Source organism: Lates calcarifer, linkage group LG17 (genome assembly GCF_001640805.2).
Source record: "Lates calcarifer isolate ASB-BC8 linkage group LG17, TLL_Latcal_v3, whole genome shotgun sequence".
NCBI lineage: Eukaryota > Metazoa > Chordata > Actinopteri > Centropomidae > Lates > Lates calcarifer.
The window spans coordinates 27,081,067-27,093,480 of record NC_066849.1 but is presented as its reverse complement, the minus strand read 5'-3'; the positions used below and the strand labels follow the sequence as shown (position 1 = coordinate 27,093,480).

The 12,414-nt window shown below is 47.2% G+C and overlaps 1 protein-coding gene across 1 annotated transcript in view; it reads left to right on the top strand.

Annotated features, from left to right (window-relative positions):
- Positions 1 to 2,342: 2,342 nt before the first annotated feature.
- frem1b (Fras1 related extracellular matrix 1b) overlaps positions 2,343 to 12,414 on the top strand; it is a 34,280-nt gene continuing 24,208 nt past the window's right edge. The window contains 9 exon segments of the mRNA XM_051077048.1: positions 2,343 to 2,614; positions 3,972 to 4,105; positions 5,518 to 5,904; positions 5,985 to 6,079; positions 6,663 to 6,922; positions 7,854 to 8,053; positions 8,571 to 8,894; positions 8,977 to 9,085; positions 9,163 to 9,294. Coding sequence (XP_050933005.1) covers positions 5,686 to 5,904; positions 5,985 to 6,079; positions 6,663 to 6,922; positions 7,854 to 8,053; positions 8,571 to 8,894; positions 8,977 to 9,085; positions 9,163 to 9,294 — 1,339 coding nt within the window. The 5' untranslated portion in view covers positions 2,343 to 2,614; positions 3,972 to 4,105; positions 5,518 to 5,685.

Sequence of the window (12,414 nt, the reverse complement as noted above, 5' to 3'; positions counted from 1 at the left end):
CAGTCAGAGGTCAGATGAAGAAAGTTGTGTGGAGTTGAAGTGTGTCTGTCAGACTGGATTTAGGTTTGTTCGGAGGCTTCGGTGCCAGAAACGTCGCTGCGGCTCTGACTGACTTCCAGTCCGCTGTCCGGCGCTTCTCTGATTGCTTCTGACTGCTACCCTTTGCGTGGTGACTTTAGACTTTGCCACGGCGTTTGGCCCCGCGCCCACCTCCTCGGGCCCCGAGGCCCCTGTCAGCCTGACGCCGTGACTCCTCCACCGCCTGAAATTAATTTCCCTTCCTCACTGACCCGTAATTAAACCCTGGAACAGCCTGTGCCGACGAGCCGAGGCGGGAGAGAAACAAGAGGAAGAAGAATTCTGCTTTTCCTCAGAGTTACTTTGTGAACTTGTTCCTGTCCTCGTGATCGGGGGTGTTGAATCTGCAGAGGCTGCAGGCCTTCCTCCCCACACCTTCTAACAGCTCTGTTGGCCGGGAAAGAGGATCGGCCCTCGCCGCTTTGAAAGACACTTTTCTGGAGTCGAGTAATTATCAGGTAAAGCGGCCGACACCCCTCCAGTCTGAGCCACGGGTTTCTGCACAGCCTCTTTACAGCCACAAATAAAGTGAGAGATTAAAGCAGCTCGGGGTTTGGATCCGTCGGCTGAAGCCTGTGCGTTGGCAGGAGAAGCAGAGTGGGCTGCTGCCAGCCTCGTGGCACCGGTTCAGCCTGCGAAGGCGCTGGAGATGCGTCCACAGGCGGGTGGCGGGCGGTGGCGGCGTCCTCCTCCCTCACAGAGGCAGAGGAGCCGAGAAAGCAGGACGTCTTTATTAAGAGATTCAGAGTGAAAGGCTGGATATTCGTCCGTCATCACAGTGTCTGTGTGGTCCATCTGTCAGAGCTGAGACACTGAGAGGAAACAGTCACTCAGACACACTTCATCATCATCATCATCATCATCACACCTGCTCAGAGCTCGTCTCCACTTCCTGTGTGGAGGAAAACAACTGATTTCTCCACAGCCACACTTTTCTCATCGTCATCTCAAAATGGCGGCTCAGTGACGCTACAACAACACGTGGAGCAGAGAAATGAGATGAGAGAGATTATTATCAACAGTGCTGATGAAACGACTGATCAATTCATCTAAAGCAGAGAAAAGCGAGTCCAAAGCAGCATCACCGAACAAAACCCAAAAGTATTCACGTCACTGTCATGTGTGTCAGAGAAAAGCAGAAAATCCTGGAGCCAGTGAACGTTTCACGTTGTTTCAGTCGTGATCTGGTTCCAGCTTCATCAGTTTGGTGAAACAAAGACAATCGACTGTCTGAGGCATTTTAAGAGAAAATCTGAAATGAAAATCGTTTGGTTTTGAGCTGCTGGTCGGACAAAATAAAGCTGAGAAGTGAATTTTGAATTGTTCCTGGCGTTTACAGAAAAACCTCAGCAGACGTCCTGTGTTGTGTTTAGAGCCGTCACTAACGTTGGAGCGTTGTTTAAGTGCTGGGTTTCTTCAGTTTTAGTCAAATATACAAAATTAGGTCTCGTTCACTAGTAAAAAACCAGGTAATAAAACCTGAAGATTTTTTTCAATTGTTATAGTGAAAAAATAATTTATTATATAAAGTGTTGCTGAAAACATTGTACATTTTTGGATGGCAGCAAAAAGTAATGATAAAATAACACCTGTGGTACAAGTGAAGCTGTTAGAGCTGATATAAACAAAACTGAACTATTTTTTGTTAGATACAAGGACAAGTGTGTGTGTGTGTGTGTGTGTGTGTGTGTGTGTGTGTGTGTGTGTGTGTGTGTGTGGTGAACAGGTCAACTCTCTCACTCAGTTGTGAACAGCAGCTCAGTGGGGGGGGGGCTTAACGAGGCTAACAGGCTGAAAGGACTGTGACACAAACACAGGCCTCCGTCCGGAGCTACGCTAACAGTTTCCCTCTGCTTCTGCTCTTTGTGCTAAGCTAGGCTAACACGTCCTGAACCCACCTCTGTGCTGGAGGTGGAGGTGGGAGGAGATATTTTCTCTCTGGCCTCTGTTGGTATCCAGGTTTTATTCACCTTATCCGGATCTTTCCCTTAACCTGAACCATCCAACGGACAAAGTACAGATAATGTGACCTGTAACATCCATAGTCCACATGTTTGTTGTTGTGTTTGTGGAAACTGCAGGACTGTAAAAACGTGGAGAGTAAGAGTTGGATTTTCACATTAATCTGTGACAGAGAGAGAGAGAGACGAGGGGCTGTAAAAATAAAAGTCCTGGAAACCTGACAGCACATTTCCTGTCTGCTCTCTCTCTCTCTCTCTCTCTCTCTCTCTCTCTCTCTCTCTCTCTCTCTCTCTCTGTGGATTTGCTTTAGGACTCAACCGGTCGAGGAAACTCTCTCGCCCTTTGTTCTCTATCTCTCAGTTTCCCCCCTCTCTCTCTCTCCATGTTGTTGGATGCCAGACGTCTCAGGGTGACGGCGAGCTGTTGAATGGGGGGTGGTGGCAAACAGTGAGTGTGAAGTGTGTGTGTGTGTGTGTGTGTGTGTGTGTGTGTGTGACAGCATTCCTCTTCCTCTGGGCGCGTGCAGAAGGTGAAGAAGACGGAGACGAACGCAGAAGCTCCCGGTAACTCAGAGGTAGGTGCCAACCAGCTTCACACACACTCACACACACTCGGCTGTTGCTGACACACACCTTGAAACACACATCAGAGGAGAATGAGGGGATTTCCTTTCTTTTACTCTCTAATTCTTCTGTCTTTTTTGGTGGTGGTGGGTGGGGGGGGGGGCTTCTTTCTAATGTGAAACACTCACATGCTTGTAAACACACACATCCAGGGAAGTGTGTCCCTCCAGTTTTACGGGCTGAGGATGTGACTACAGCCGCAGGAGTTCAGTGGAAACTTTCTCTGAAGTATTTAGTCGAGCTCCTGCAGGTCTGAAGCTGCTACCTGCTGCACAACAACACACAGCTGCATCAGTACGCACAGATACACTCATGTACGCTAAATTCAGATATAAACAGGTAATGAATGCGTTACAGAGACAGGTTTGTGCTTGTTTTGGTTCTTGGTTTGAAGCCTGACTTCTTCACCAACAACAGTCTTAATAGTAATAATAATGGTGGCAATGAGAGCAGAAATAGGACTAATAATTTGAAGTATAACAGCAGGTGTTGAGTGGGATCATGGGAGCAGCAGGAGGCCTGACTCTGCAGAAAGAGAGAAGAGATGTGAAAGAGCACGAAACTACAGGAGAGGGAAGATATGGAGTTAGTTTAGGAACATGCAGAGAGAGGAGCTCAGTGCATCATGGGATTTACAGATTCAACAGTTAAACTCATATACAAACTAAAAATAAAAGAAGCTGTTAAATACAGGTTTGGACAGAAACTCGCATGCGAAGGCAAAACCAGGTCAGTTGCCTTAAAAATGGTTAAGTACAATGAACTGATCTGGGTTCACAGTGCAGATAAACAGTTAAACTCTTAAGTGACGTAAAACATTTAACTCAAATAAACAGGTGAACTGACTGATGTTAATTCATAACATATAAAGTGATTGTAGCCTGTGTTAGCAGGAACAGTTAGCAACACGACACCGTTCATACAGCACGTTAAGCTTTACAGTCAATAAAACAGAAACTGATGTTGCTCTGATACCAGTGGAAATGAAAAATATTTTCCTCTGTGCTTCTTCAGCAGTCGTAGCACAACAATAGTGGCAGCATTTGTTGTAGTTTTAGTTGCTGTAACTGGTATTTGTAGTAGTTTTAGTGTCTTGTGCTGCTTCACTGTTTAAAACATGGAAATCTGAGGGAAGCACCAAACACCTGGTATGTTTGGAATGAAACTAATCCAGTTTAAAGGCTTTAAATTTGGGCTCAGTCAGTGTGGGTCTGACTGTGGTCAGATCTGAAGTTAATTATCATGTTTCATTCAGAGCTGTGTCGGTTCACCTCCGAGCTGAAGTCTAATGTGTTTCCCATTCAGCAGCGGTGAGTCACTTCCAGCCGTCGCACACAGCAGCAACAGCTGGTGGATCATTTAACAGACGTCCTGCCTCAGTCCTGAGTCCAACGTTCAGTCCTTTTCTGCAGAGGAGAGACACCGGTCCACAGGATGTCCAGGTGAGATTAAAACTAACTCCTCTGTTATGTCTTCAATGAAGAACTGAAACGGACCTAAAACTTTATTGTTTTATGTAGAAGTCCTGCAAGACTAGGAGTGTGTGATCGAGCTTTGAGCTAAATGCCAAATTCTAGAGGGAAAGATTCATCCTCTGGGGAACACAAATGTCTGAGCCAGGTTAGTATTTGAATGATCTCTCCTGGGAAACGTTCATAAGACGATGGTGGCATGCTAAGAGCTTTTAGGCCTCCAAAATAAGAGCGAGCAATGATGAGATAAGATACTGGATATGATGCAAGGAGCAGGAAAAGACACTTAGACAGCAAAGGGTTGAATTTGAATTAGTCTCTGCTCTGACTGCTTTCTACTCCTTAACAATGGCTGGGTGTTAGCATTAGCAGCCAGTTTCTGCATCAAAACAGCAGATAAAGCGTGATTTCTCAGACATGAAGCTGACATAATCGAAACAAGTGGCTGTAAAATAAATCTATATAGCCTATAATCTATGTAGCCTTTAGTTGTTCATGTTAAAAATGACAGAAGTCGCTTTAACAACACCTCTGCACACCTGTGGAATCACTGTGAAGTGGGTGTGAATGTTGGGTTGTCAGTTTTGGAAATGCAGGGACACAGCTGATTCACATGAAGTCTGATGTTGGAGAGGTGCTGGTGAAAGAGGTGTCTGGGTAAAACAGCGTCTTAAAGAAGGGAATAACTGCAGAGGTCAGGCCCCCTGAGTCGGTTCAAAGCTGCACTGTAGTGAGTTCAAAACTGCTGCTACTGAGGTGATTTAACAAACGCAGATCGAAGGCAAAATAAGATCCTAACCAGCGTTTTCACAAAGTTTCCAAAAAGCTAAATAAAGGTGTCACCGTGAGGTAAACTGGCGTCCAGCTGCAGCCTCTAACTAACGAACCGACGCTCGTCTGGCTGGATGGGAAGTGACACGCCGGCTCCAGTTGGTGCCCCTGCTTTGATCCTGAAAACACCTCCCCCTCCTCTCCACCCGTCCCATGCCACTTCCAGCACCTCTGCGGGGTCACGCAGATTAACCTCTTGTTTCCTGCAGTGGGCTTTAGTTTGAAGTGAAATGGAGGGTGAAAGCGTTTTCCGGCCAGGAGTGTGGAGCAGCGGGGGCAGAAGCTGAGCCAGCCAGCTGCATGCTGGGAGTTTTTTTTTTTCTAAGGGTTTGGAGGAATTAGAGGAGTTTTGGTGTTGGCCTTAGAGCAGGAAACAGATCAGAGGTTTAAGGGATAAATTGAGGCACTGGAACACATCTCTTTGTGCTTGTCTTCTGTCTCTCAGTCTACTTTTACTCTTTTCTGTCTCTTTACAATCTGACTTTTCAACAGGAGGTAAACGTGCTGGTCCAGGGCGTCCACGTTAATTTACACCCTTCTTTCCTCTGCAGGTTGTGGTGACTCTGGAGAAGAGATGAGGCTGTGGGGCCGAGGCAGACTGACTGGAAAATGCTAAAACACTGAGACGCTTCTCAGCTGTCGTTCACCATTTTCCCTCAGAGCAACTTTTCTCACCTGAACCTGTGAAAACAAGAGGCGGCCACCTGGTCGATCCCAACATGGCTGCTGTGTGCGTGTGGTTGTTGCTGCTGGTGGTGACGGCCGTCTGCAGGGGGAGTCTGGTCGTGGTAAACTCAGGCCTGGACGTCACCAGGGGTCGCTCGGCGTTCGTCACAGAGAAGGTGCTGAAGATCGACGTGGATCCGAGCGCCGACTGTAAGGTGGAGGTGGTGATGAACGAACCCGTCTCTCAGAGAGTGGGGAGGCTGACGCCACAGGTGAGGACACACCTGCTGACCATCTGACACAGAACCAGTGCAGTGTTGTTCCTGTGGTTCTCCTCTGTCTGTGTTTGCAGGTGTTTGACTGCAGCTTCCTGGAGGACGAGGTCAAATACGTCCACAACGGCAGCCCTCTGCTGAACGAGGACACGGTGATGCTCAGAGTCTACAGGTCAGGATTAGTGAAGGACTGAACATAAAATATGTTGAAGCTCATCGTTTTCAGTTTTTATAGATTTCTCACTGAACATACCCAGATTTGTTTCAGAACTACAGATCAGTTTTAAACTGTTCTAAGCATCTTGAACTTGTGTTTTCCTGCTGCAGGACGACAGTGATCACTGCAGTAGAATATTGTTCCTGTACAGGTGTGATTCCTGCATTTGATTAAACAACATACCAATAATGCACATAGATATGAAGTGCAGAAATGATCCCTCTGGAAATAAACTGCATGTTCGAGCTGAAATAACGACGCTCACTGTAAGAATTGTGATGCTGCTGATAACGTTCCTGTATTGTGTGTAACAGCTGTGTTTGAGCTGGGGATAAAGAATCAATGTCGACAGGTAAAATGAGCAGGAACAACCTTTGACAGCTCCTGCACATGGAGATTTTAGAATCTAATTTCCACACAAGCTTTTGTTTAATTGGTCAGAAACGTTGCTAAACTCGTCATTTATCTTCTCGTGAATATTTGTCTTGAATTCATAATAAAGCCTGACTCTAACGTGCTGTGTTGAATCCGTGTGGAGGTTCACGTCCTCAGACACGCTGGTGGAGACGGTGGTCCTGCCGGTGCGGGTGGTGGACTCGGGGTCCGGTGTGGTGGAGCTGGGCAGCGCTCCCCTGGTGGTGCCTCAGTTCTACGGTTTATCCAACGCCATCGACGGCGCCGTGCTCAGCATCAGGACCGCGGCCGACCTGGTCTGCACCGTCAGGCTGATGACCGCCGACGCCCACGTCCCCGCTCTGGGTCAGCTGGTGAGGGAGGAGGACTCCACCCAGAGGAAGGGTACGTCACAACGGGGTAACTCTGCTCTAGGTTAGTGCTCAGGTAAGTCAGACGGCAGGTAACCATGGCGACAGCACTGAAGCTTCACCTGTTTGAACCTTTCAGGTGAACACCTGTTAAACTGACTGCAAACACATTTTAAAACATAAAGGAGGAATAAATATAAAATATAATAAATGATTCATTTGCTCTACTAAACAAATGTATGAATACTTTACAACATAAACACTCGTTATCAGCACAGTGTTTAATATAATAACAGCTATAATAATCATAATGATAATGTTACTAACTTCTTAAACAGCAGTGAGACATGTAGAGGTAAACAAGTAAAAGAAAGTATTAAAATATAAATGTAAATACAGTAAAATCAAATGAAATGAGAAAAAGTCAATATAAAAAAAAACATTAACATTAAAAATAAAATTAAAATTAAAAATAAAGACGACAATGACAATAAAACAACATAGATACACATAAATAAAAATGATGATGACATAGATATTTTTTACTTGTAACCTTTATTTAAGCAGGAAGTCCTTGAGATGAAATCACTGTTTCGAGGCAGACCTGGTCACGACAGCCGATCATTTCAAGGTTCCAGAAACAACAGATACATGAGACAAAATCCAATTCAGGAATAAGATTTGGTCTCTTCTTCCTGGGAGACAAACTCCTGGACGTTAGTAGAAGAGGAAATTTAATACAAAATAAATCAGAACATTTTATTATGATATCAATTCATTTACTAGTTTGGGGTCAAAGAAAGGTCAGAGGTTCTGTTTATAGTGGTTGATGTGGTTCAGTCCCAGGAGGTGGTGGAGACCAAACCCAGAGCTAAAAGCTACAGATACAGATTTTAACTTAAATAAAACTCAGGGTAAACCAGCACCAGGTGACCTCCTGTTGGTCTGTGTATGTTTGTCTTCAGGCAGAGAGACGGCGGCGCTCTGTCCAGGAAACAAACCCTGTCGTCACGACGCCAAAGAGGTCCGGTTCCTCAAAACCAGCTGCCAGGACTTCCTGAGCTCCGGCCTGAAGTACCAGCACCTCAGCCCTCCGTCACCGGAGATCGACTACATCCCCATCAGGGTGGAGCTGAGGGAGAAGGCCACCAGGGCCCTGCTGGAGGTACAGGACGCTGCCTGGATTAAAGAGAGTAATGTTTTTAATACTCCAGAGAAGAGGAGGAGGAAAACAACTTTTAGAGACGACGTGTAACAGCTGATAAACTGCAGACTCTGTCATATTGGCAGGTTTATTGGCAGTCAGAAGGCGACATCCCACTTCCACCCACTGTTCTCAGCTCTGTGGATGTGGAAGGATGTGGAGCAGGAGGTTGTGCAGGAGTTTTAAAAAATCCTAAATGTTAAAACCATTTTCTTTCTCTCCTTGTTAGCACATGAACGAACGGTGTGTGTGTGTGTGTTTCTTACAAAGACCTGTCATTTCTAACACGTCTGATTGTATATTCTGGGGCATCAGTTGCTTACTCTTCGACACCACGCAGTCGTGGCGGTATGTGTTGATTTCACGTGTCTCAGAGGGAGAGAGAAGAGGGGAAGATGTGTAGAAGCGAGAGGTGCTCTGCGGGAGAAAACATGGCGACTTTATCTTTTATCTTCACCTCTCCCTCCTCCGCTCCCAGACAGAGGCGGCATGGCTGCCGGTTTTGATCCACGGCGCGATGCAGAACCAGCCGCCGAAGGCCGCCTTCATGGCCTCCTTCATCCTGGAGGTGGACCAGTTCATCCTCACACCGCTCACCACCGCCGCCCTGGACGCCAAGGACCACGAGACGCCGCAGGAGAGGCTGGTTTTCAACGTGACCGCCCCGCCCGCCGAGGGCTACATCACCCACCTGGACGACCACACCAAGCCGATCAGGTCCTTCACCTGGCTGGACCTCCACGAGATGAAGGTGGCCTACCAGCCGCCCAACAGCAGCCAATCACAGCGCAGGAATTACGAGGTACTGGAAACCAAGGACAGATTGAAAACAGGAATCAAACCTGTAGTGAAAGATAAATGTCGCTCCTTGTATCTTCTGTAAGGTGGAGTTCCAGGCCATAGACGGTTCCTACGCGACCAGCCCACCCATCGTGGTCCACATCTCCATCAGGGCGGCCGAAACAAACGCACCCAGAGTCTCCTGGAACATGGGTATGTAAGAAATATTAACAGCCAGACAAACTACGTTATGTTAAAGTTTAGAGATTTTATTCAGGGTTTGGTCTCAGGTCTGGACCTGTTGGAGGGTCAGTCCCGACCAATCACCTGGGAGGAGCTGCAGATAGTCGACAACGACAACATCGACGCCGTCTACTTGGTGGCTGTGGACGGACCTCTGCACGGGCGTCTCAGTGTCAGAGGTAAGAGGTCAAAGGTCATTAGTTCAGAGCCAGAAACACTGTGATATGTATCAACACCAGACTCCATTAACAAAAACAGGAATTTTATTACGCAGAACTGGAATACCACTGCCTCCATCTGTTAGTGTGTTTGAGTTACTGTGTGGTACTTTTACTTATATAAAGTATCTGATTACTTCTTCCACCACTGAAAGTCACACAGTAACACAGACACACTAACAGATGGAGGCAGTGGTATTCCAGTTCTGCGTAATAAAATTCCTGTTTTTGTTAATGGAGTCTGGTAGTGATATCTAGTGATGTTTCTGGATCTTCCTCTTTAATAAAAAGGTTGTAGGGTGAACAGCTTTTGCTCAGTAGAGGACTGATGCTGATTTTCCACTTTCCTGACGTTGTTATTTTTCCACCTCAGAAGCTGCCACAGAGTCAGTTCATATTGTCAACACTCTGTAACTCATTATATAAATGGTCAAGCAGCTGATCAGGACTAGTTTTAATCCTGATGCAGTGCATCATGGTTGGGTTAGTTTTTTTAACTGTAACAGAGAGGAAACTAAGATGAAGAGGAACTCTCAGCCTGATCCTCTGTCCTCAAACCTCGGCCCTTTAATCCTGTGCTGGTATTCCGACACACACACACACACACACTGCCCTGGGAATTCCCAGAGAACGTCGTCTGGCCTTTTCCGCCCTTTTTCCTCCATGTGTTGCCCATCCGTCAGGGACCGTGGTGTGGCTGGGGAAGCATATGTCTAGTGGCCCTGCATGTGTTTTCTAATCAGGTGTAAAATGGGGCCGCGGCCACTTCGCCAGGGGCCGTGGCAGCGCCGAGGCTGCTGCCGCCGCCGCCGCCTCTTTCCGTCCACGTCTGTCCCTTCCAGCCCAGCGCGTAGGGAGACGGCCTCTTTGTCTCGAACATGGAGCGGGGGACCGAGCAGATTGGAGGGACTTAGGCCATTTCATGCCACCGTGCACAGGGAGCAGATGCACTGTCCCCAAACAGGGTCTCATGCTACCAGCTAAGAGGAGACAGTGAAGGGGAGGAGGAGGAGGAGGAGGAGGAGGAGGAGGTGGCATGAGTGCAGGGCCCCCCCGAGGGGACCAGGCAGGGAGTTAACCTTTCATGGCTGCTTTAGACGTATAGAAACAGGACGTTTTGAACTCATTCTCCGGCTCGTTTCATCAAATTAAAGGTGGATATTTAACGTGATCTCTCATGACCTGTGAATGCACCTCGCAGTGGACTTTCACTGAGGGAATCTGTGTTTGCAGATTCATTTATCTTCAAGTGGACGACTGCAAACTCAAACTTCCTGTGGCTTAAACTTTATTTGGCTTGTGCGCCCTTCAAACATTGAACTTTTCCTCCTCGTGCTGATTCATTTAAAGGATTTTCAGAGGCCTGAGCTCGAAAAAAGTCTGAATAAATAAACTTTTCTTATGAAACAAAGACAAAATTTACAACCTAAAGCTCAGGTTATTTGACAGCGATAACAGGGAATACATACTAAAAATGATCAAAATAGATAGATCCATTAAAACTGGTCCCACGTCATAGGAAGGAAACTATCAGAGTTCACAAGTAAACAGAATTTGGTGCGAAAGAAAAAGAATTTGTTCCACTGCTGGCTTTAAGTCTTTACACTGAATCAGTCATCCTGGAGGTGGAGCTGAGTTTCATCCTCAACAACCAATAAATCACAAAAAACACACAGCTAACTTAACAAAGACGTTTGCGTTTTCTGTAAATCAGATTTTATATTCGGTGCAGAGCCCATGAAAACCCACGTCACTGTACCTTTGGTTTCATCTGTAAAACTCATCAACACTCAGCTTTCTAGTTCTGAACTCTTCTATTTAAAGACTTCTGCAGCTGTGTGTGTGCAACAACAACATCAGAGCGATTTTCCAAAAGCGTTGTTGTTATTATTGGATGTAATTCAGTGTAGTTTAGTGGGTTTAATGCTTTTAAAAAACTTTAAACAGCAGAAACAACTGGAAAAAGATTCTGTCATTCCGGAGGCTGGTGTTTGTTATGATTAATGGTGGTCTAATGAATCGCTCAGCTGATTGTTGCAGCTCTGTTCATTAGCACGTTACATTAGTTGGACGGTTGTTGAAACTTTTGTCCCACTCGGCAGGTTTCCACCCTCCTCCTCCTCCTCCTCTTGTTTCTCGGACTAAAGTTTGGCTCTGCTCTCCACACATGTAGAGTGTTTTGTGGGGTGGGGGCTGCAGGAGGCAGTTGGTGGATCCTCCGGTGGAGCAGAGTCTCAGAGGAGGAGGATGCTGCTGACCCCCGGTGACGCTGCAGCGTGGGGACAGTCACTGCAGCTCCGTCCAACGCCTTCAGCCAAATGGATGGCTGCCTGTCCTGCCACACACTCCCTCTCTCTCTGCAACACACACACACACACACACACACACACACACACAGCGTCCTCCCAGCCCGTTTTTTTTTCCTTTATGGGCCTGTTGCCCAACGCCACCTTTGGGCCCAATTACCAAGTTGTTTCCATCACTTGGACCAGTAGCCGGTTCCCCTCGGTAAAGTTGCTAATGAGGTTCGGGCTCGCGACCGCTCGTCTCTCAATCTGTCTGCTGACCTTGCCCTTCTGTCTCTCTGGCACGCGCAGGGAGACAGGAAGCCCCCCCCCCTCCTCCACCACCACCACCACCTCCACCACCTCCATCCTGGCAACCGGGCGGCCACCGGGAAGGACGCCATGTTTTACCCCACCGGTGTTCACAGCACAAACCCCAGCCAGCGCCTCGCGGTGCCTTCAGGCGCTAAGAGAAACTTGTTATTTCCAAGTGACAATGGGAGAAAAAAAAAAAACTGCACGTGTTGGAGACGGTAATTGAATCAAAGTGCGGAGCTTTGGCTGGAAACACGAGCCGTCCGCCGACAACAACACATGTCCACCAGTAGGCCGCCAGTCATGTGACTGTGCTGTTAGCGTTAGCATGTTGTACGGTGTGAGGAAGGCCAGCCAGCAGCAGAGAGCTGACAGATGGACACGGCCTACATTTCATTAATGTGGGACAGAGAAGTTTTCATGTCGAGTCCAAACTCTCTCTCTGCTGCTGCGTCTGAAGCAAACAGAAGTAAAAACTTTT